Genomic DNA, 25,436 nt, shown 5'->3' on the forward strand with positions numbered 1-25,436 from the left:
GCACATCCACCACACGGTTTTTAAAAAAAAAATTTTTTTTATAACATTTATTTATTTTTGAGAGACAGAGAGAGACAAAGATGAGCAGGGGAGGGGCAGAGAGAGAAGGAGACACAGAATCCGGAAGCAGGCTCCAGGCTCTGAGCTGTCAGCACCAATCCCCACGCGGGGCTCAAACTCACGAGTTGCGAGATCATACCTAGGCCCAAGTCAACGCTTAACCAAACGAGCCACCCAGGTGCCCCCACCATATGGTTTTTTAAATGCTCATATCTACACCACCTAAAATCATGCCACACTTAAGACAACACTGCCCTGAATTACATCTGATGCCACCAAGGCACTCACCATGCTGGACCCAAGCTTTTAGTTCTTACTCAGGAAGGGCATGACTCCAGAGGCGCCTGGGTGGCTCGCGTCTGACTCCTGGTTTCAGCTCAGGTCATAATCTGACAACGGTTCATGAGCCTGAGCCCTGCATCAGGCCCTGCGCTGACAGTGTGGATTCTGCTTGGGATTCTCTCTTTCTCCCTCTCTCTCTGCCCCTCCTGCATGCTCTCTTTCTCTTTTTCTTTCAAAATAAACAAACTTAAAATTTTAAAAAAAAAAATTTTTTTTAAATAAAAGAAAGGCATGACTTCAGTCCTGTGAACAGGTTCCTTCAAGAACACTTTACAACTCATATACCAGAACTCAGCACCTCTCCCTGAGCGAGAGCAGGAGCCACATCCTGCCTGGACTATCTATCGCCTGGGGTGGGACCCCAAGCCCCAGTCCCTGGTGAAATAGTAGAGGCAGCCCTTCTGCAGTCAACAAATGGGCTTAACCCCCAAACTAGTGTTTTCCACCTGAACAGTCTGTTCAACTCTGTCTTGAGCCAGGACTCTCTGTGCCACTACCCTAAGCCAAGGGTCCCTTGTCACTCAGAGCAAACAGTTTCTCCACTGAGCCCAGCACCCACACAGGGATCCTAACGTGTGAGATCTGTCACTTCACCCTTCTGCCTCACCACCTGTCAGCATCCCCCAACTTCACCCATAGCTTTTCCCATCACCTCTGCAGCCTGGGTATTAGAAGCTTTTCCGGTGAGAGACGCAAAGGTGCAAGGCACATGGGAGGGACAGTGACTAGGCAAACCTAATGTTGGGAGGTGGAAGAAGGAGAGGCTGTGGGTTCCTGGTGCGGTCACTGTCTCTGACTAAAGGCTGATGGCATCTTGCATCCTGCAGGCTTCAGAAGGACCTAGATGCTTCCAGCACTCATCTGTTACAACCACATGCTGGGGGCTTCCTGTGCAGGCAGGTAGGTTGAGAGGCTTTGTCTTTCTATTATAGAATCTGAATTAGGCTTTTTTTTTTTTTCTTCAATTAAGCATATTCACTCCCGAAGTGAAGAGTGATTGGATTATCTTTGAAAGACTAAGAAGATGCTAATGTGAGTTTGCTCTCAGAGTCTATGTTCCAATTTCTATTTTACCTCTGAGAGCCCCACATTCCTGACGTTTTACAGACCTGTTAGGAAATATCTTGACAGGACCTACCAGGAATCCCTAATCATGGAAAGAAAAGTACTATAAAAACATCTTCGCTTACTGCTTCTTAAATCACAAGTATGGAAACCAGAGTTTATAAGAAATGTAAAGGGAGGAAGGGCAGTCAGATCTAAGTGGGGCCTGTGGGGAGTTATTGTGTATGGCTCCAGAAACAAAGTCAACAAACTTCTGTTTTAATCCTACCAAATGTTTACGACATGTTTTTCCTGAATTATATATTAGGTGATTTCCATTCTTTTAAGTAAAACTGGTGACCTTGCAGTGGTTATTAAAAAAAAAAAAAAAAAAGAAATTAAGGCCTTTTGTCATTGCTACTTAAAATATAAATATTTGTAAAATGTGTCAACTAGGCAGTTTTGAACATGATTTTAACTGGAAGAGCAAGTCCGAATGTCTTCAATGGCTGTCAGAAAGGAAAGTCTCAAGAAATATTGCATGGGGTCCTGACCCGCAGTGACGTTGGATATTTGTGGTGGGGTAAGGACACCTCAGAGGATGACAGGCTTTCACAGGTGAGTGTGTTTTGATTCTCAACCACACAGCCAGAGTGTCAATATTTTGACTGTTTTTTAGGGTCATTATTAAGGCAATGAAAATCTGAGCTAACTTTTTCCTTTACTATATTCCTGCACATCTCCCACCCCCCACATATATGTACACCGAGAGACTTTCAGAGTCTAAATGTAAATATCTAAGTCTACTGTACTTGTGTCATATTTTATTTTATACTTTTTTACGCATATAGAGGACAGGTCATACAAGTAATATGGAAATAATTTTTTGAAAAACAATACTTGAAATATAACGAGATAAAGGGAGGGTCCCCTTTATCCCCACCCAGCTTCCGGCTTCCTTCTCAGAAATCGATACTGTCAGCCACTGATGGGTATCTTCCCAATCCTTCATTTATGCAAATGAATGCATATTTTCTACCTATTGCTTAAAGATTTAAAAAAAAAATCACTGGGGAAAAAAGGGGGCCCCCTCCTCAGGAAACTCTTCTCAAGAAGATTTCCAACTCAAAGGATTGACAACCTCTGACAACCAGAAAGTAGAATGTGCTGTTGGAAAACATAACCAGAGAATTAAGTAAGATGTGATTCTGCAAAAATAAACAGGAGAGAGGGTGAGAAAGCAAATATACCCACCCCAAACCACAAATCAAAGATACTCCTGTGATATTTTCACAGAGATCTTCATCCTAAAACCCAGGGAAGGCGAGGCAGGTTCTGTGAAAAGCGACACTTCTCTGGAGTGGCCATGAAATTAGCTAGGATGTAATCCAATATGATGGTGAAAACGTCCCCAACCTCTCCCAATCACCAGCACTGAATGAGGGCCCTGCTGCTCAGTACCTGCCTGTCCTTCACTCTCCCAGTTCAGCTCAAAATCCCTTTCGTGTGCACAGGACTCCACGCTTTATAAGATCCTTTTATATCCAGAGCTTTGCTAGTCTTTCCCACTACTGTTGGTTCCAGCCACAATGCCTTATTCATGAAATCCATATGTCGTTACACCTACAAAGTCATGAGTCTGATGTCATCAGAAAAGCAGAGTTTGACCACAGCAGAATTAAGTGCATTTTGCATACAGGCATGTTTAAAAGTTTGCTTATTATTCCTTGAGTTTGAAATCTAGGCCTATCATAGAAAAACGAGAAGTGACAGATAAACTAAAAGTAAAAGAAGTGAACCCAGTCCCATCACCCAGGGGTCAATCCTTTCAGAAATGCTCCCTTCTCTTTTTCTTTCTTATATAAATATGTTCTATTCTACTCTTCTGAAATCTGCTTTTCTCATTTAACACAAATATCTGTACATACAGTCAGTGAATGTATGTCCTTCATTATATTTAATGGATGCAAAGAGTTCCACCGTATGAGTGTGAAAGGCCGTACTTTGAATACACCCTGGACAGAGACGGGATTTGTTATTGTTACAAAATTCCTAATCACTTGGTCCCAGATAATCTAGAAAGTCCCCTTAGAATTTGATATGTATACTAAATAGGAAAACTAAGCCACAAATAAGGGACTTACAGATTTCGTTTTACATATTTTTCTTCTTTTTCAACCACGCATGGTCACTTAATGTCCGTGATCGAGCACTTTGTACCCATCCTAGCCCGATAATATGCCAAGACTTAGTTTGGAGAAAAATGGAGGGGTACACGGAGGACAAGTTTCAAGGAATGGGGGCACAAACGCCACAATAGTAATTTTACTGCTTTGTCTATTATTACAAAGCTTTTTTCTGCTATGTCACTATATTCTTATGATCAACTACAAGAGTTAAAACAGTGTTTCTCACATTTCAGTCATTTGAGTAGGTAATTCACAGCTTTGCCATATCTCCACACCTGCTCCACACTCTATTACTTGATTAATATTTTTCTTTAAATCAACTCACTTTAAAATTTTAAATGTAACCTTTTCTGCAGCGGTAATACAAGCCACAGACTTGACGTATGATTTTGTTTCTAATACATATTTAAATAAATATTTTAAAAAATATTTTTAATGTTTATTTATTTTTGAGAGAGAGAGAGAGCGAGCATGAGGGGGGAGAGGCAGAGAGAGAGGAGGATAGAGGATCCCAAGCAGGCTCTGTGCTGACAGCAGGGAGCTGATGCGGGGCTTGAACCCATGAACTGTGAGATCATGACCTAAGCCAGTTGGACGCTTAACCGACTGAGCCACCCAGGCCCCTATATGTTTTGTTTTAACGCTCATCCCTGTGTCACTAACTTTCCTGCCACAGGCCACCAATTGGCACTTTGCCACACTTTGCAAACCTAGCATAAGAGTGAAGGAGTTTCTGTAACACGCAGGAAACAGCTCTGACCAGAAACCCAGGAGACAGGGTTGGAGGCTTTGCCCCGCCATCACACGGGTGTCACTTGGACCAGTCACTCAACCCCTCTCTAAGCCTGTTTCCTTATCTTACAGTAGTGTCCCAACACCTGCTCTGCCACCACAGGACTGAGGTGAAGAGCGAACAAAATCATGAATGCCTGTTGGAAAGGCAAAATGACCTATACACGTATAAATCTACAACGAATGACACTATAGTGATAACGAATGACACTATAGTGCTTTATTTGGCCACATTCACTCACCATCTCCTAACTGTGAAGCTCTGTGTCCAGATATGGTGATGAGTCCTACGTGAGCCAGTACCTGTATAGACACTGATTACTTTGGGAAGGATATAGGCAATAAATGCTAGAGAACAGCGAGCTCAACACTGGTTGCACATTGAAATCACCTGGGGAGTTTGGGTTTTTTAACTGACTTCATTTTTTTGAGCAATTTTTTTTCTCAACAAAATTAAGCAGAAGGTACAGAAACTTCCCATATACTCCCTGCCCTCACACATGCATAGCCTTCCCCATTATCAACATCCCCCACCAGAATGGCATACTTGTTACAACTGATGAGTCTACACGGACACATCATAATTATCCAAAGTCCATAGCTTACATTACGTTACAATACTGATGTTGTATAATATACGGATTAGGACAAACTTATAATGACATGTGTCCACCATTATAGCATGATACAGAGTAGTTTCATTGCCCTAAAAATCCTCTGTGCTCCAGCCAGTCATCCCTCCCTCCCCCAGCCCCTAACAATAACTGATCTTTTTACTGTGTCTATAGTTCTACCTTTTTTCCAGAATGTCATATGGTTGGAATCACACAGTATGTAGTCTTTTCAGATTGGCTTCTTTCACTTAATAATATATAAATTTGAAGTTCTTCCATGTCTTTTCATAGGTCAATTGCTCATTTCTTTATGGTGCTGGATAGTATTCCATTGGAATATTATAAATAATATTTAATTGACTAAATAATATTCCATTGATGTGTCACAGTTTATTTATCCATTCACCTACAAAAGACATGTTGATTGCTTCCAAGTTTTGGCAATTATGGGTAAAGCTGCTATAAACATCCATGTGCAGGTTTTTATGTGGACTTAAGTTTTCAACATCTTTAGATAGATATTACGGAGCATAATTGCTGGATACATGATAAGAGGGTTTAGTTAGGGTAGCTCAGTCGGTTAAGTGTCCCAGCTCTTGATTTTGGCTCAGGTCCCATGGTTCATGGGTTCGGGCCCCGTATCAAGCTCTGAGCTGACAGCATGGAGCCTGCTTGGAATTCTCTTTCTCTCTCCCTCACTCTCTCTCTCTCTCTCTCTCTGCCCCTCCCCTGCTCACACTTGTGTGTGCATGCACACACATGCTCTCTCTCGCAAAATAAATAAACTTAAAAAACAACAACAGTGTTTAGCTTTTTTAAGAAACTGCCAAACTGTCTTCCAAAGTAACTAGGCATTCTCATGTTCCCACTAGCAACGAATGGGTTCCTGCTACCCCACATCCTCGCTTGGGGAGCTTTTAACACTACCAATGCCCAGGTCACCCCCCGGAACAGTGTCAGCTTCCTGTGTATTGGAGCTGTGGAGACACACAGGGCCCCGCACTCAGAAGGCCTTGCCCTTGGTTTAATGCTTTGCTGTCACCACCCTAAAATTCTTAATAATTTTTTAAATAAGGGTCCCTGTGTTTCCATTTTGCACTGGACCACAATTGCCTAGCCAGTCCTAGCCAATGACCTTGTTCTGTTTGGTCTAGAGAGCATCTGAGCTTTGGAATTTTTAAAGCCCACAAGTGATTCTGACGTGCAGCCGGGTTTAGAGGCCTCTGTTCTAGAGCAGGGCTGTGAAGCCTCAGCGTGGACATTTTAGATGGATCATTTCTTTGTGGTGGCGGCTGGCCTGTGCATTATGGGCCGTTTAGATGTGTCCCTGGCCTCTACCCACTAGATGCGAGTAGCTCTGCCCTTCAATGTGACAACCAAAAAGGTCTCCAGACATTGCCCAATATTCTCTGGGGGAAAAAATTGCCCTGGTTGAGCTGATATTTAAAGGAAGGGGGAAAAAAATAATCTCGTTAGACTTAACTGATTAAATCCATGTGTGTAGAATTGGAAAACTAGTTATTGCAACTAAAATTACAAGAAAGAGTCTTTTCTTTCAATCCGTATCAGAAAGGTTGACAGGTTTCGCCTTCTCTGCAAGGCTTTGGGGACAAGTCTCAGACCTCATCTTAAATTAAAATTAAATAGATGTTTGCTAAATAGCTGCTCAGTTGCTCTGAGAAAAGGGACTATGTCAAAGAGTATGCCACAAAAAGACAGAGGGAGACCAAGAGAAAGAGAGTGTGTGCCTCAAAGGGTCAAGAATTTACAGAGACCCCTTGCTACCATTTTCTCTGGATCCTATTTCTCTCTATACAAGTCGGCTCAGCTGCTAAATCATACTCTAAAGAAAATTACCTGCAGAGCCTAAAATATCCTCCAATAATAAAGTGGATGTTCTCAGGGACCTTAAAGTAAGTCAAAAGGCCAAGGCATAAGGTAAAAAATAAGAGTATTCCTGCTGAGAAGAGGGCAAAATGTGTCAGACAACATGGGACCACCATCCAAATGCTTGCTCACAAATTGGAAGTAGGACAAAGCATGGGAACTGCGCAGGTTAGCTTTAAAATCTACATAGAAATCAAATCTGCAATGCTTCTATCTTTTCGAAAAGTGACTCATGTGACTTTTCATCCTTCCTTCTTGGACTCAGTGTTCTCTCTCCGGGGAGACTCCTATGATCCTGCCCTCAGTGAAAATTGCCTGCAATTGTACCCTAATGGCTTGAAACCCTGAGGATGTTTATTATGTTGTCTCTGTCATGCACTTGGAGTTTGGTTTCAGAACAAATGTATTAAAGAGCGAATCCTGGCTGGCGGTTAGTTTTCTTACTTGAACCACTGAGATATATGACTATGTTAGACATATACACATATACATGTAAACTTTTTTTTAATCAGAAGGTGCCTTTTTTATTGTGTATATCAGCTCATTATTTGGGGATAAAAGCAATCCATAACTCATCATATTATTAAAATAATTATATATACATACATATGTATATATATAATTCTACATATATTTTCACATCCCTGAAGATGGTAACTAAAGTATACATATGAAGCTCATTTACTCATTGGAATGCTAACAGCCTCTTGTATAGAGCACACACTATGTGCTAGGCTCTTTCTGAGCCACTGCAATGATGCCTTATTTCATTTAATCCTCACTCCTACTCAAAGGTGTGTTAGGTTTAGTCCAGTGTCTGTTGTTTGGCCATTCATTTTAAATACGAGAAAATCTGGGCTGAGAAAGGTGTGGGAACTTGCCCATGGCCACCCGCTAGGCATCAGAGCTGGTGTCCACACTCTGCCCACTGTGCCATGCTGCCTGTCGTTATCTTTTCTCATCTTCTGATAGAGTGATAAATACAAAGTGCCAGTTGTTAGAATCATACTCCATCCTAAGTGCTTTTATAATCTATCGTATCTATGTACTTACATATAGATGTAGACTTATTTGTATGACATCACCTGTAATATCTATTATAGGTACACAGATGTTAGACTCTAACATTTAGATGGTGGCAAAAGCACAGCTAGGGTTTAGAAGGCAGGACTCAACAAGCTAGAGCTTCTTACGTAGACTTCTGTGGTAAAGCACTTGTTTAGGTTGATCGTGGACTACCTGTACTTGGGGCACAGTCTGAAAAGTAGCTGCTCCCCTTCACCTGCCGGTTTGGCAGGCCAGGTCTGTCAAATGTGTGTCCGGAAGGACAAGCTCAGTGGGACTCAGAGTCGTGCTAACCAGAGGACCCACGTGACTGTGGTGTATCCAGAAGTCTGATAGTTCAGAGTCCTCTGCCCTAGAACTGAACAAAAGTCTGCTCAAGAAAGAACCAGATATGTGCTCGCTTCGGCAGCACATATACTAAAAAAAGAAAGAACTAGATGTGGTTCTAGAACAGTGCTCTCCGGCTCACTGCATTGAAGACCCCCAGAGCCACTCGCCTTCCTTTCTTCTCTGAGTAGGGTAACCCCTCCACGGAGGATTCATGAATGTGCCCACTGGGTACATAAACACTTTATGGGTATTTAGGGGCTCCTGCCTAGGCTGCGTGCTTCATATCAGCGGATTATATGTATCCACTGATAATAAAAATCTGTAAGAAAGGTTTCTGAGTTCAAAAGAAAACCAGCATGCCAACAGATTCTGTTGTCCTGGTGAAACCCATCCTGTAAATGCTGTGTCTGTCTTCCTAAAGTAAATCTCTCCTTACTCTGGGATAAAATTGCAGAGGCTGCAAAAACACATGTCTTTCAGTCCCAATGTCACAACCCAGTGGGTGAGATTTAAAAAAAAAAAAAAAAAAAAAATGGAGTTCTCATTAGATGACACGGCAAGCCCCCCCAGAGCCCACCAGACTGACAGTTCTTACGGAACGCAGCCAGCTACCTACAAGATGAGGCACTATTTCGAAGCCTCCCGTCACTTTTCTATTTGAAGGTACAGGTTGGAGTGTGAGGTTCCAATACCTAAGTGAGAACATAAAGCAGTTTGAGTCTAACACCATCTGGAAAGCCTTAGGAGGTTCGCATTATCTTCGCACCTGCCACGGAGAAGAAAAAACCAACTCTGATTTTTAGAAGGGACTGAAGCCATTTAGGTCTTGCTGGAATTATTCCCCTGGTAGCCGTGGCACAGGGTACCACCGTCCCCGCCGTAGCCTCTGTCCTCTCGAAATTCCCTTTAAAGGGACCGGTAGGAAGAAATCCAACCACAGAAGTACCATGTGAAGCTCCACCCACCACGTGAAGCTCCACCCACGGCGCTCTATCGCTAAGGTGCTGACCATGCGAACACGACGACCTACCTGCGAACACGACGACCTACCTGCAAACTCGCTGAAGGAAGTTACATCAACTTTGTGTTCCAGGTGCAGAGACGAGAGCCAGATCACTCGTGCACGCGAATCTCCACTAAGAATCAGGGCAGAAAGCACAAATTTCCAACACCTTCCTCCCGTTCCAATTACCAGACTGGACCCTTGGGACTCTCAATATCAAGCTCATTATGCAAAAGCACATTGTAAGCACCATTGTTCTAGAAGGCATTAAAAAAAAAAAAAAAAAAAAGAATTACACGGACTCAATCCTTGCCCTGTAGTGTTTAGAATTTGTCCATCCCTCGTCCTGTCTTTGTAATTTTACACTGGCTTAAATGATACATGTTAGGAAAGGCTTCATTGCTGGATGTAATGCTAAACCTCTTGGGCTTATTATACAATGAGTGAACTTAAGGAGAAAGGTATTTTATTTATAGCACTACTGTATCACAAGTTAATTTCCTTTTTACCATAGCAACATGAGGCAACATGCACAAATTCTGCATTTGGGGAATCTCACCAATAAAACATATTTAGAATGCTGCTTTTGGGGCTGGGGGTAGCTGATAAACTGTCTACCCAAAAGCAATACAAATTCTTAACTGAACGTTCCAGTCAAACACATAATGTGGTATGCTAAGAAAAGAAGGGGATGGGGCATCTGGGTGGCTCAATGGGTTGAGCCTCTGACTTCGGCTCAGGTAATGATCTCACGGTTGGTGGGTTCAAGCCTCCCGTGGGGCTCTGTGCTGAGAGCTCGGAGCCTGGAGCCTGCTGCGGATTCTGTGTCTCCCTCTCTCTCTCTTCCCCTCTTCAGCTCATGTTCTGTCTCTCTTTCTCTCAAAAATAAATAAACTTTAAAAAAAGAAAAGAAGGGGCTATATACTTGGCTGGATTCAAACAGGAGGTGCTTGGCTTTGTTTTTGCAGGAATCACTTTTTTTTTTTTTTTTTTAGTTTATTTATTCATTTTGAGGGGGGTGGCAGAGAGAGAGGGAGGGAGAGAATCCCAAGAAGGCTCTGCACTGTCAGCCCAGAGCCCAGTGCGGGGCTCAAACTCACAAACTGTGAGATCGTGATCTGAGCTGAGATCAAGAGTTGGACCCTTCTGACTGAGCCACCTAACGCGCCCCTACAGAATTCACTTTAAACCAGGTGTGTTCTCAGCCGTAATCTTAAGGCTTGCCTCTTAGAGTTAATACCTACACTGCCTTGACAGTCGTGCATGACATTTTCCTTTTCACCGGCATCTCTCAAGGCAAGTAAGGAAGGCTCTGCTTGCTCAGTGTGGAGTCTCTGTATGGTTACTTTGGGAGCTGGAGACTGTTGTATTTATAACTACTTCATTTTCCTCCTCCTCTAATAAAATCTTGAGGAGCTGTGAGTTCAGAAAACTGTTGCATTGTTGCATAAAGTAACAATAGTGTGCTGTCAGCACATTGCTGAGTGTCACATGAGTGCCAGTTGATTTTTGCCTACGTTACAAAAACTCCAATGTCATACATGTCTATATTCTATTGCCTCCACCTAGACACAATTTACAGGAACTTTCATTGGGGTAAGATCACCCAAAATACCATTCTTTTGACTTTCAAAATAAGTGACATTTTATTCCAAATAGCCCTCAATTTCCCAATTAGTTTATCCAAGTTTTCCAACCTTCATACTTCCATGTCCTGTAGATCATATTTTGATTCCATATAAACTGAGTACCTAAGGTACCATGGCAAAAAGGTCTAAGAAAGAAAGTGCTTATTTTATAACTAATGAATGGTTGCAATGTTATTTGCAACTTGTGGGTGGAATCTTGGAACGTAAACGCATTCGGCTGCTTCAAGGGCATATCCTCTGTGTTTTATTTCCAATGTAGCCAGTGGGCGACTTGCCCGTTAGATATGTGAGATACTCATATTACACTCAGCCCAGAGGGGCTAATTCTAATGAGACTAGATAAGCAAATCCTGCACCTACAATGATCATGTCCAAATTGGGATGCTAGGCTTGCAACCCTTTTTTAAATTATTAACTAAAACTGAACTCTTGTCTTTCAAACACAGTAATATAATTTTTCTATGGTAGCTAAAAGTGAAAACCTTAAAGACAAAAGCATCTCTGATTCACCCACTCACCCACAACTGAAGAATTTAAACTAAAGCAAAACGAAGAGATTTGAATAGAACTATTGAGAAATCAAAATGTCAAGTTATTAGCCTTTAATACTTGGGTTTATGAAACGTGATAATTTTTCAAAGCTGGATTTTCCATAAAACAGAATCTGTTCCTGAACACACAGTACAACTCTAAGGACTGAGAAGAAAAGAAACAGAATCAGATCCTTCCATTATGGGAAGTCACACCAAGGCTGAAGGTCCATAGCTTTCCCTGGCATCACATGAAAATGATGGTTTTTTTCTATGTAGCTCAGGCTTATTTCTCTAAGTAGAAAAAAAAAATAGTTTTTAACGTTAATGAATTTTAATGGCAATCTTTAAAAAATGTGTGCTTTCCTGCCTCTTTAAACAAACTGGCAGATACCATAAATAGAAATGCACTATAATATCACTCAGGGGCTATGCCTGTCAGAGTAGTACTTTTGTCCATCTAATTCACGAGTTGCTAAATTGACAGTTGCCTGGAAAAACTAGATAAACTAGTTAAAAGAGTAAATTTAATATTATTGTGATGCTAAACTAGTATATTCAGCTCTAAGTATATCTTCACATTTGATCTCCATGTTAACATGTAGATATGTGTATATATGCACGAGTGTGTGTGTGTGTGTGTGTGTGTGTGTGTGTATTCCCTTCATTTCCCTGGAGCTATTTCCTATATTCAAAATAGTCTATATTTTTGTATTCTAAATATTTTCTTTTTCCTATATTCTAAATGGTTTCCAAAAGTCTGAACACCTGCTGAATGAAATACTGTCCTATCTGGGGGATAGGAGTAAATACACCAGTCAATGACAAAGACAGGTTGAAGTCCTCTTATTCCACCCGTACACTTATAATTCAGTTTATTTATTCTCTACTTAACTTCAAAACCAAACTGAGGCGGTTTTATGTTCTCCATGAGGCCACCCAATAACAGCGTGACCACCCCACCACACCATTCATACAGGCACATTCGTTCGTAAGGAAGCCTTCACTTCAAACCTTATTGCACGCAGAGTGCCCTGTGCGGACCAGCTCAACAAGACGCCTCGGAGCTGTGTTTTGATCATGATGATGCATCAGTATCTGCCTCGATGTGACTAAATCTCTGTCCTCATCTGCATTCCCCTCTTCCCTTCCAGGTGGGCAGCAGGCTGAAGACTCCCAAATTACCTATTTGGCTATGCAACATTAATGGAAATCCCAGTGTCCTTTTTAGCACAAACAGGCAGCTCTTATCAGACTGGAAAGTGGAGCGTCGCTTTGATCTGTACTTTTACGGAGGCCAGCCCCCACAGAAGAAGCCTGTGCAGCTTACAGTAGGTGAGCATTTCAGACTCCAAGTGCCGAGTGCTTTAAAGCGCTCAAAAAGATGCAGCAGCCAGTGTTTCCCAGCTGTGCAGATATTCACACTGGCTTTGCAGGAAAAGGTTTAGGCTTGATTTCTGACATGAAACCTATGCATGAGTCCCACAGTCCTAAACCCAAGTTTTGCAACCTGGGAATTCTGAAGCTGCTTTAAATAGGAGCAGGGGGGTTTACACATAGCACAGAGGAACAAATGAGTTTTAGGTAAGAGAAAAAACAAAAGGGGAAGAACCGAATTTCCAAAAGGCCCTCTCTAGGAACTTTTATCTGTGAGCATAAGGCATTTAATGCCTGAGGAAAGAAATGGAAAACCAGAGGGATTGGGGCAGAAGGTGTGTTCCATTTGGTCGATTCTATCCTACAACTGATCGGATGATCATCCAGTGACAGAAGTAAGCAAACTGAGAGTGCATTTCTGTTGCGGTTAGTTCAGAAAGCATTTCTGAGGCTCTATTAAGTGCCAGGCAGTGTGGACAGACACTAGGAGAGCAACAGTCACTAAGGCGCAGTCCCGGCAAAACTCGAGGTTCCACGCCGAATGGAAGAAGCAGACAACCACACAGGTTATTTCATTTCATTTACAACCATATTCTTTTAAACTCAAAAAGAGGGGGCGCCTGGGTGGCTCAGTTGGTTAAGCATCCGATTTCGGCTCAGGTCATGATCTCACGGTTCGTGAGTTTGAGCCCCGAGTTGGGCTCTGTGCTGACAGCTCAGAGCCTGGAGCCTGTTTCGGATTCTGTTTCTCTCTCTCTCTCTCTCTCTCTCTGCACCTCCCCCACTCGCACTCTTTCTCTCTCTCTCAAAAATAAGCATTAAAAATTTTTTTTAACTCCTAAGGAAAAAGACTAAACCTAAGATGTCTTTAAGCATTGGCCCTTTGGACAAGGGAATAAACATGATGAGACTTGGAGTCTGTACTGGGCACCTTGGTTTTACTGGTAGAGGCTTGTTGGTTTGATGTTGGACTCGGCATTTAGCATCCCAGATTTGGCGTTAAGCAACTTTTCAGTAAAATGAAATCTGGAAAATATCTTAGTGACTGTTTTATCTGTGAAGCTCCTAATTCTTTAATTATGAGAAATATATACTAGCCCACTTAATTTGGGGAGATATTGACAATTGAGATGATCTCAGCTCAGGTCTTGATCTCAGGGATGTAAATTCAAGCCCCACATTGGGCTCCACACTGGTATGGAGCCTACTAAAAAAAAAAAAAAGTTTATTAAAAAAAATATAGGGGCGCCTGGGTGGTGCAGTCGGTTAAGTGTCCGACTTCAGTCAGGTCACGATCTCGCGGTCCGTGAGTTCGAGCCCCGCGTCAGGCTCTGGGCTGATGGCTCGGAGCCTGGAGCCTGTTTCCGATTCTGTGTCTCCCTCTCTCTCTGCCCCTCCCCCGTTCATGCTCTGTCTCTCTCTGTCCCAAAAATAAATAAAAAATGTTGAAAAAAAAAATTAAAAAAAATATATATATATATGTTTATTTATTTTTGAGAGACAGAGAGAGGGGAGGGGCAGGCAGAGAGGGAGAGAGAGAATCCCAAGCAGGCTCCACACTGTTAGTGCAAAGCCTGACATGGACTTAAACTCATGAACTATGAGATCATGACCTGAGCCAAAATCAAGAGTCAGACGTTTAAATGACTGAGCCACCCAGGTACACCCCCGCAAAAAATATTTTTTAAATACATATTTACATTTAAAAATATATTTTTAAATATATATATTTACATTTAAAAATATGTTTTTAAATATATATATTTACATTAAAAATATGTTTTTAAATATATATTTACATTCAAAAACATGTTTTTAAATATATATTTACATTCAAAAGCATGTTTTTAAATATATATTTACATTTTAAAACATTTTTAAATATATACTTACATTTAAAAATATATTTTTTAAATATATATTTACATTTAAAAACATATTTTTAAATATATACTTACATTTAAAAATATATTTTTTAAATATATATTTACATTTAAAAATATATGTTTTTAAATATATATTTACATTTAAAAATATGTTTTTAAATATATTTTTACATTTAAAAATATGTTTTTAAATAATATTTACATTTAAAAACATTTTTAATATATATTTACATTTAAAAATATATATATTTAAATATATATACAGTAAAACCTTGGTTTGTGAGCATAATTCATTCTGGAAACATGCTTATAATCCAAAGCACTTGTATATTAAACAGAATTTCAGAAACCATTGGCTCAGTGGTGACCATATGACATTCGCCGTCACATACTACTCATCTTGCAAGACATCACTCATTTATCAAGTTAAAACTTATTAGAAATGTTTGCTCATCTTGTGCAACACAAGCAGAACAAGTTACTCCCAATCCAAGGTTTTGCTGTATATGATTGGGTCTACTTTACTCTCTTCCTTGAGGAAAGCATCATTTTTGTATCAACTCACATGCATTGCAAGCATTCTCTTCTGGGCACTGTATTAGAAGCTTTACAGGTAATCCCATTATGTTCTCCCAAATGTCATATGAGGTAGATACTAGAATATCTATTTTCACATAGAAGAAACTGAGGTAGCCAAGAAATACTCAGTGAATAAATGAAGCTGAGAGATGTTAAGTACCTTCTCAAATGTCATATGCGACAAAGCTTGCCCTTGAGCCCAGTTCTTGACTACCCCACTAGACTACCTCACCCTTCACCCAAAAATGTAAACGTATTCTTAGAAGCACTGGGAAGTGAGGAGCTCTCCTCTTCCTGGTTTTCCGGACAACATGCTGTGATCTACACCTGGCTCTATGTGTCGCATCATGGTGCTGGAATGTAAATTTCATGAGTTGCCAATATTCATGCTCCAAAATACACAACCACCCATGTTACCACACATGTTTTGTATGGGGCATTTTTACTGACCATCTACTGGAATCCCCTGGGTTTAACCGGGTCTAGGAACACAGCTTGCTGAGCCCAACTCCTGTCCACCCATCCTGTTTCCCTCCCTTCCTGGCTTCCTCTGGAATGCTGTATAGAGGCTAGGGCCTAAATGCTGGCTGTTCCTCACCCAGATACTCACTCCCATCACTGGGAAAGAAACCACCCTGGAGATGGACGTGTAGCAGGAAGACGGTTTTCTCCAGTGGAGATGCTAATCAGAACCAAGTGGAGAGAAGCCACCATCAACTGGAATGGAACCATTCCCTTTTTCTAAAAAGAAAGCCAGTATGCACAATGATGTCTGAGGTGTCAGAACTGCTGTCATAAAAGCCTAATATGGGGGAAGACCGTTTCACTTCTACGGTCCTCATTCATGGGAACCCCACTGAAAAACCCCATCGGCAACTTTTTCTCTCTTTTTTTCTTTCTTTGTGCCTCTGTTAAGCCCTCTGCAGTTGCTTTCAGTGCTATAGAACAAGATCTGCAAGGTGTCTTCTCTATACTTGCATAGACGGGCTCCTTCATTTTATTCAATAGAGCAAATGAAGTGTCTTTCCTCTATGTTATTTTCAAATTAGCCTTTTGTTGGTGCAATTCTCCCCAAGGATTATGGAAGCAGGCAGCTAGCTTTCATTTGGGGATGAAGTCATCAGTAATGCATCATCAGGTTTTTAGTTATGGCAAGAACTCAAGCCTTCTCAAAGACTTCCTGGTATGGAGAGCATTCCTTCCCAAGGTTACATTTCACATGCCCACATTAGCAAGTTCTGGTCATTAAAATAGTAAATGGGATTTTTTGGGCTTGAAGCAGGGACTATTCCTGGTAGTCTGGCAGCTATAACAGTTGACTTACGGGTTCAAGCAGGCAAGCCGAACACACAGAAGAAGACATTATTTCTACCAGCGCTATGCTTCTTTTCTTTAAAAGCTAAACATAAATATAAAGACAGACAAATAGATAAACTTAGAAAGAAGACTTAGTCCTAGATAAAATGTAATTATATATAAAAATAGAATCTTTTCTTATGTCATTGTTAAAAGGGGAAAACAATCCTTTTTAGGATATGATCTTTCCCTGTCCTGTTGAATGCCTGCACTTTTTCTGAAGAATTACACAGAGTAAGATACAACGTATTCTTTCTAAAGAAAAAAAAAAATACATGGGAACCATCTAGACCTTTTTCCTACCCACCCCACTTGCCTGCCAACTCATAGACTTAGGGCTCTGTATTCACAAGCCAAAGGTTAGATTGCTAAGAACAACTTTTCTGCACCCATTGTCCAAATTAATTTGTGAAATGCACTTTCATTTGGCTCAAAGAATAATATTTTAACTCAAGGAGCATGGAGAAAATGAAACTTCAAGGTGAATAATAAATTATGTCAAAAGAGAAAGCCAATTTGGCTTGGATTGCTGATTACAGTATCTTTATTACATCGTTGTTTTCATGTGGGATTTTAAACACACTGGGTGAATATGTGGATCCTATTAGACCCTTATTTTATTTTGTCTTAGTCTTAGCAATATCGCGCCTTTCCTTAGGTACAGGCCTGGGTTTCTTTTTGTTTGTTTTATGGATACTGAGTTATTTCTAACCAAATGTCCCTCTTAGAGTGGACTGCTAGAAAGCTTAGAGACAAATGAAACACAATAGCAAGTGCCTCAGTGAGAAAGCTCCTAGCCACAAGTAAGAGATTTCACTAAAGACGTCTCAGACAATAAGGACATTCTTTTCTAACGGTCCAGCAAGGGATCCATGACTCTCTTGGGTCAATCATAATTCATCTTCTAGGACTGAGAACAGGACCCTTGTTACCACAACAGAGTCAGGGCTCTGTAGAAGGAAGAAGGGCAGGAGGACTGTTGTATAGACAACAGCAGCACTGCCTGGAAGTGTATCAGTCCTTACACAAGGCATTTTTTAATTGGCCTCATTTCTGAGTCTATTTTTGGTCCCTATCCTCTTTTTCCTTTGCATTTTTAATTTATTTATAAATTTGTGTTATTTTGCTGTATTTTATGTGTTGTCATCTGTCTTAAATTATTCCTGGAACAAATCTATAAATACATAAGATAAGAAAGGAAAGATTAAGAACCTGTGTTTTGTATATAAAGGTATAATAATTTTGATATGTAAAGGTATTAATCACTTTGCATGTCAATGTTGGAAAATGAGTTTTTATTTTGTCCTATAAACAGGGCACCCACTAATTTTTTTTTTTAAGGTGGAAAAAATGTTATTTAGAAGTAGCTAGAAATGTTCTGGGATAATCGGTTCACCTTTTTTTTTTTTTTTAATTTTTTTTTTTAACGTTTATTTATTTTTGAGACAGAGAGAGACAGAGCATGAACGGGGGAGGGTCACAGAGAGAGGGAGACACAGGATCCGAAGCAGGCTCCAGGCTCTGAGCTGTCAGCCCAGAGCCCGACGCGGGGCTCGAACCCACAGACCGTGAGATCATGACCTGAGCCGAAGTCAGACGCTTAACCCACCGAGCCTTTGAACTTCCTGTGTCTTGAGATAAACGACTTTAATTGTCCTGTCAGCTTCTTAGACATACAGGAAAAGGCTATTTGCTTGAAGACAGAGAGAATAATAGTTACCTAAACTGACTGTATCTATAGTGGAACCATGACCCTGAGAAGACGACAAATACTTTTTTTCCCCTCAATATTGTCTTGGCCTGGTATGTCCCTCAAAATTAGCGTTTGTTCTTACAGAAGATGTATGTACGATTTTTTTCAAGTACATGTTCACCAGTAGCACGGGACCAGGTGGGAAATGGCCGGAGGGCAGGCAGCCTGAGATTCCCTTCACTCACGCTGGCTGGGTTTGGCATTACGCTCGCCAGATGCAGCCTTCAGTCACACCCGGACCTGATTTTATTTACAAGTAAGTAACACAAACTACAGATATATACCGTTGACTGTTGTAATTGCCTTTTCGGGGCCTCAGAGACACAACCGTTTGTTCATTCATCCAGGGAACTTCATCTCCTATGTGCCAGGCACTCTGCTGGGTGCTAGAGAAATATGGTGGGCACGATCAGCCTTGGGCCCTCTTCTCTCATGGCGTTTACGCTCTTCTGAGGAGATGGCATTAATCAGAACCCCCCTTTAATGAATGTCATCTTGAAAAGTGAGGTAACTGTTCAGTGGGAAGAGATTTCTGATGTGTAATATCTTAGAATAAAGAAGTTCCTGGAAGTTCAGGAAAAGGCTTCTCTGAGAACAGATGGTTAAGCTGAGGCAGGAAGCTAAGGAGAAATAACGAGGAGAGGTGTAGAAGGATGAGCAGGGGCAGATCCCTGTGTTGAAGGCACTTGAGGAACAGAGAAGCTAACGGGGCTGCTGCGGTGTAGGGAGCAAGGTGTTGAGTGAGTGTGAAGAAGCTTGTGTGGGGGTGGGAAGGACCCACCACAGGGCATCGCAGACTATGAGGCAGGGGCAACCTTGGCAGGTTTTAAATGGCCTGGTAATATTTGCATTTTGAAAAAAATGCCACAGTGTGGAGAATGGGCTGGAGAGAGCCCGGAGTGGATGCAGAGACCAGTTAGGAAGCTATAGCTGTGGTATCAGCAAGAGATGACCAGGAAGAGTAGTGGCGATAAAAGTAGACCAAAGAGGGGGCACCTGGGTGGCTCAGTCAGTTAAGTGTCCGACTTCGGCTCAGGTCATGATCTCACGTTTTGTGAGTTCGAGCCCCGCATCGGGCTCTGAGCCTGGAGCCTGCTTCGGATTCTCTGTCTCGCTCTCTCTCTGCCCCTCCCCTGCTCACGCTCTGTCTCTCTCTGTCTCAAAAATAAATAAAACATTAAAAACAAAAATTTTTTTTTTTAAAGTAGACCAAAGTGGGCCACTCAGGAGATAACTACCAGTAAAACAGACAAGGCTAAGAGAGTAATTGTAAGGGTAGGCAGAGGAGGGACAGGGAGGACTCAAGAATGACTTCCAAGTTTCTGATTTGAAAACTGCTGGAAGACTGTGCCGCCACGGAACAGGGAAACACTAAAAGAATGGCAGATTTGGAGACGAAGAAATCCCAAGTTCAGTCTTGGACGGAACATTCACCTGGACAGGTAGGACAGTGGATTAGAAATAAGGACCTGGAACTTAGGAGCAGCAGCTTGAACAAGAGAAACACATCTGGGAGTCACTGATGGGAAGTAGCATGAGGGTTTGGAATAAACGTGCCTAAAGGAGAATATGAACCAAGAAGATGGCTGGGCCTAACACTGAGCAAATTCCAGGGTCAGTGGTCAAGTAAGGTAAGATGAGCCTAGGAAAGAGGCAGGGAAGGAGCAGATAAGGTAAAAGAGGTGGCCATCAGGTGATAACTAAATAAAAGGTATTTCAGTCAATGACTCTTGACGTTAAAGTCAAGCAGAGGGGATCACGTTTGAATAAATCCAGACAGTTAGTTTCCGGATAGCCAGTTTAACTTTAATTCTGTGGCATGTACTTATATCCCATCTCCTTCCAAGAAGGACTTGGTGCGGCTGATAACTGGTAAGCCTCTCAGAACGTTGTGTCTTTTCTCGGCTACTGAACCCAACGAGAAAACTTCTCACTACTGTCCACAAGGTGGTGCTATAAGAGTGACTTTTTTCAATCTCATTATCAACTCTAATTATCAAGTAAATGTGGGCGATTCAGTCACACACCTAAAAACACAGTAAATAATTATAAAATTGATATAAAAGGATATTTAATCTTTAACGGATACTTGGAACTGGTGTCTCTAAGCATGGTGGGTAGAAGTGCTCTAACCTAGGAGTCTTCTCTCTTCCCCTCCAAGAGGGGCAGCAAGAACTATAAATGCTAACTTCAGGGGCACCTGGGTGGCTCAGCTGGTTGACCGTCCAACTCTTGATTTTGGCCCAGGTCATGATCTCATGGTTCTCATGATCTCATGGTTTGGGAGTTCGAGCCCTGCACAGCTCTCCATGCTGAGAACGTAGAGCCTGTTTGGGATTCTCTCTCTCCCCTCTCTCTGCCTGCCCACCCCCACTTGTGCTTTCTCTCTCTCTCAGAATAAATAAATGAAGTTAAAAAAAGGAAATGTTAACTTCAAAATAGCTCCATCCGCACCACCCCCTTCCTCGTGCAGGCACCACTTGCTGTCCCCTGGACTAGTAAAATAGCCATCTGAGGGGTGCCTGGGTGGCTCAGTTGGTTAAGTGTGGGCCTCTTGATCTTGGTTCAGGTTGTGATCTGGCAGTTGTGGGACTGAGGCTCACATCTAGCTCTGCACCGAGCATGAAGCCTGCTTGGCATTCTCTCTCTCCCACTGCCCCTACCCTGCTCATTTGGGCTCTCTCTCTCTTTCAAAAATAAATAAAAATAAACATTAAAAAAAAAAGCTATCCAAGCTCTCTCCTGTCCCCTTCTAGTCCTTTTTCTTTCTTTCTTTCTTTTTAAGTTTATTTATTAGAGAGTGAGTGAAAGAGAGAGAGAGTATGCACAGATGCGCGTGAGTAGGGGAGGGGCAGAGGGAGAGAGAGAATCCCATGCAGGCCCTGTGCTGTCAGTGCAGAGCCTGATGCAGGGCTCGATGCCACAAACTGTGAAATCATGATCTGAGCCAAAATCAAGAATCAGAGGCTCCACCGACTGAGCCACCCAGGCTCCCCTAGTTCTTTTCCAACACAGCAATCAGTTTTCTTTTTTAAATTTGAATCTGATCATATTATAGTAATTCATATTATAGTCGTTTTTATGTACTTAGGACAAAATGCCAAAATCTTAACATGACTGACAAGAGCCTGTAGGATTTGGCTCCTGATTCATGTCATGCCACTCTCCTTCTCATCACCACACTCCACCCAAGCCCAACTCATCCCTACCTCAGGGGCTTTGCATATACTGTTCCCTCTGCCCACAATGTTCTTCACTCTTGTTCTTCAGCTCTCTGCTGAAAACCATTTCTTTAGAGATGGTTAGATGCCTTCCCCCTTCTAAGAGGTCTCCCTGGTCCATTTCTCTTAGCGCCTTGTTCTTCTTTATATCACTAGCCGTGATTTCCAATGATGTACTTATTTCAAAGCTTATGTGTTAAATGCCTAGCTACCCACTAGACCAGGGGATCTCAAAGCTTTTTGGTCTCAGCACCCTTCTATGCTTTTAGAATTTATCAGTGACCCCAAAGAGCTTTTGTTTATCTGAGTTGTATCTATCAATATTTGTCTTATTAGAAATTAAAACTAAAAAATTATTTAACTATTTATTAATTCATTTAAAATAGCAAAGCTAAAACTTATTACATATTAACCTATGACGGTATGTTATGACAACTACATTTTCCAAAGAAAAAAATAGTGAAAAGAGTGTCATTATTTTACATTTCTGTAAATCTGTTTAATGCCCAGCTTAATGTAAGACAGCTACATTCTCATATCTGCCTCTGCATTTAATCTCTTGTGATATGTTTTTATGTTAAAATGCATGAAGAAAACCCCTCATATAGATATTTAGCTGGAAAAGGAAGGAGAAATTTAACAGCTTTGTGGCTATTCTTCTTTGATACTACACCAAAACTCTACAAGTGGTCATTTTTGAAAGGTTAGTTGCAGTGTGGAAACTGAAATCATAGCACTGAATTCTTCAAACTCTGTTACATAAAAATCCATTCATGTATACTGCACTTTAAGTGGATCTTTCCCATGCATTTGTCATTTGGAAAATATTGCTTTGTTGAATTACGAAGATCCTTAAATGGCATATTTTTTAATACGGTATTAAAAAATCACAGTAGTTACTAATAAACTATTGCTACATGAAGCAACATGGATAGAGTTCACAAACATAATGTTGAAGAAAAAAAACAAACAGGAAATAGTACATGCTATGTGGTTCCATTTATATATAGTACAAAAACAGACAACACTAATCTATAGTGATAAAGTCAGGAGGGTAGGTACCTTTGGGGGCAGTGACTAGGAGGAGTTCAAGGGGGTTAGTGGGTTAGCAGTAATGTTTTATTTCCTTTTTTAATTTACTTTTTAGTGTTTATCTATTTTTGAGGGGGGGGGGGGCAGAGAGAGAAGGAGACACAGAATCAGAGGCAGGCTCCAGGCTCTGAGCTGCCAGCAAAGAGCCTGATGTGGGGCTCGAACCCACGAATTGTGAGATCATGACCTGAGCCAAAGTTGGACATTTAACCGACTGAGCCACGCAGGCACCACAGTAATGTTATATTTCTAAGTCTGAGTGCTGGCTACACAGCTGCATTCCCTTGCAAAATTTTTCAAAAATTATATGCTTAAATTTGGGCTCTTTTGTATACGTATATTGTAGTTAATAAAAAGATTTGTCTGAAGAGAATGTTTAGGATAGACATATGGATCAATGGAATGGAATTATGGGCCCAGAAATGAACCCTAAAATTTATGGTCAATTGAGTTTTGACAAAGAAGCCAAGACAATGGAGTGAAGAATGGTGTTTTCAACAGATGCTGGGACAACTGGCTATCCACATGCAATAAATGATTTGGGATCCCTACTTCACACCATATACAGAAATTTAACTCAAAGTAGGTCATAGATTCAAATGTAAAAGCTAAAACTATGACACTTTTGGAAGAAAGCATAGGAATAAACCTTTGTGATTTTGTATTAGGTAGTGATATTTTTGATGCAATACCAAAAACATAGGCAATGAAAGACAAGATTAATAAGTTGGACTTTCTCAAAATTAAAAATTTTTGTGCTTCAAAGGACACCATCGAGGAGAGACAACCCATGAGCCAGGAGAAAACATTTGAAATCACCTATCTGATATTTTGTATCCAAAATATACAAAGAACTTGCACAATTCAATGGGAAGAAGAAAATCCAATTTTTAATATACAAGTAATTTGAATAGGCATTTCTCCAAAGAAAACCTACAAATGGCTAAATAGGCACATAAAGTGCTTTCAACATTATGAGTTATTAGAGTAATGAGATACACTTTACACTCACTAGGATGGCTCTACTCAAAAAGACAAGTTGCTGAGGATGCTAAGAAATTGGAACACTCACACATTCCTGGTGGAAATATAAAATGGCACAGTCACTTTGCAGAACAGTTTGGCCATTCCTCAAAATGTTAAACATAGAGTCACCATATTACCTAGTAATCCTACTCCTAGGTATATGCCTCAGAGAAACAAAACCATATGTCCACACAAAAAACTTGCACGCAAGTGTTTATATCAACGTGATTTATAATAGTCAAAAAAGTAGCAACAACTTAAAGGTCTATCACTTGATAAATGAATAAACAAAAAATCATAGATCTCTATAATGGAATATTCATCAGCCATAAAAAGGAATAGCATACATAGATAACTATATCATAATTGGCTATAACATAGGGGAATTACAAAAAATTATGTTAAATGAAAGAACTTAGTTGTAAAAGACCACATATTGTATGTTTCCATTTACAAAGAATGACTAGAATAGTCAAATCTCTAGAGGCATAAAGTAGATTAGTGGTTGCAGTGGTTGCCTAGGGCAGGGAAGGGGGAGGCGGGGAAGGGGAAGGGAGAGAGGGTGGGTGGGGAGGAGGAAGGAGAGTGGCTGCTAATAGGTACAAGTCTCCTTTCGGGGGATGATGAAATTTTCTAAAATTAGATTATGATGATGGTTACACACTCTGTCCATGTACTGGAGAACACTTAAACAGGTAAACTTTATGGAATGTAAATTATAGATCAATAAAGCTGTTGATTAAAAAAAAAAACAAAAAAAAAAAACAAAAAAAAAAAAAAACAACAACAAAAAAAAAACAGCTATTTATAAAGGGTACCAAAACCATTCCTGTGAAAGGCACCACAGTAAAATAATAAGGATCTGATAGATTTGCAGAGACAAAACATCTCTGCCTCTAAACAACACCTTTGGAAAGGCAAACCTACTTCTGGGGGAGGGAGGTGGTCAGATTTCATCTCCATCCCCCCATCCCCAATGTAACCAACACAGCTCCCTACAAAGAGACTGGCGTTTTGCCCTGTCTCATACCCTGAACTCAGACTCTCCTCAGTCTGATCAAGTCCTTTCACCTCTAATTAGCTTTTGTTTTACGTGAGATTATAACCCCACAGGAGGGATGCAACTGGCCCCTTCCTGTCCCTTGGGTGCTCCCGGTGACACCCAAGTTCACTGCACTCTTGCCTCTTCCCCTTAGTGCTTAAATGGCCAGTGCCGGCATGAGATGTGCTGCAGGGAACACACAGGTTGCCCCTGGGCAGCAGCTCCTGGAGCCACGTTGTGCAAGAACTAATCAGACTTGACCAGGCAGAAAGACGAGCCCCCGATGGGCAAAACAAAAGTGGCAGGTGAGCAACCCGCTTGGCCGCTGCTTAAAAGTAAGACAGATTCACTAACTAAGCAATTTAAAACCACCGGGGAGGGACAAGGTGTGCAAATGAGCTGGCTAAGTGAACTCAACTGTCACTGTCATTGAACCCAATTGCTATTGGGTGATTCACAGGACACTGTCAGAACACAAGCAGTGCCAGATCACGGACGAGGTGTGTGTGCCAGTGCACGCTGAGTCATTTCCTAACTGAATCCAGTTCAGAATAACATCATCGATAATATACTCCAAGGCCTGAATTTAACAAACTTAA

At 41.1% G+C, this 25,436-nt stretch overlaps 1 protein-coding gene across 1 annotated transcript in view; it reads left to right on the top strand.

Moving 5' to 3' along the window:
* The window catches only part of MINDY4B (MINDY family member 4B), a 37,558-nt gene extending 20,803 nt beyond the window's left edge, over positions 1 to 16,755 (top strand). Inside the window, exons 9-12 of the mRNA XM_060638948.2 lie at positions 1,230 to 1,302; positions 1,903 to 2,064; positions 12,660 to 12,840; positions 15,950 to 16,755. Of these exons, the coding sequence (XP_060494931.1) occupies positions 1,230 to 1,302; positions 1,903 to 2,064; positions 12,660 to 12,840; positions 15,950 to 16,092 (559 nt within the window). The 3' untranslated portion in view covers positions 16,093 to 16,755. The remainder of the gene's footprint in view (positions 1 to 1,229; positions 1,303 to 1,902; positions 2,065 to 12,659; positions 12,841 to 15,949) is intronic.
* The last annotated feature ends 8,681 nt before the right edge of the window (positions 16,756 to 25,436 follow it).

This window comes from Panthera onca, chromosome C2 (assembly GCF_046562875.1).
Source record: "Panthera onca isolate mPanOnc1 chromosome C2, mPanOnc1 haplotype 2, whole genome shotgun sequence".
Lineage (NCBI taxonomy): Eukaryota > Metazoa > Chordata > Mammalia > Carnivora > Felidae > Panthera > Panthera onca.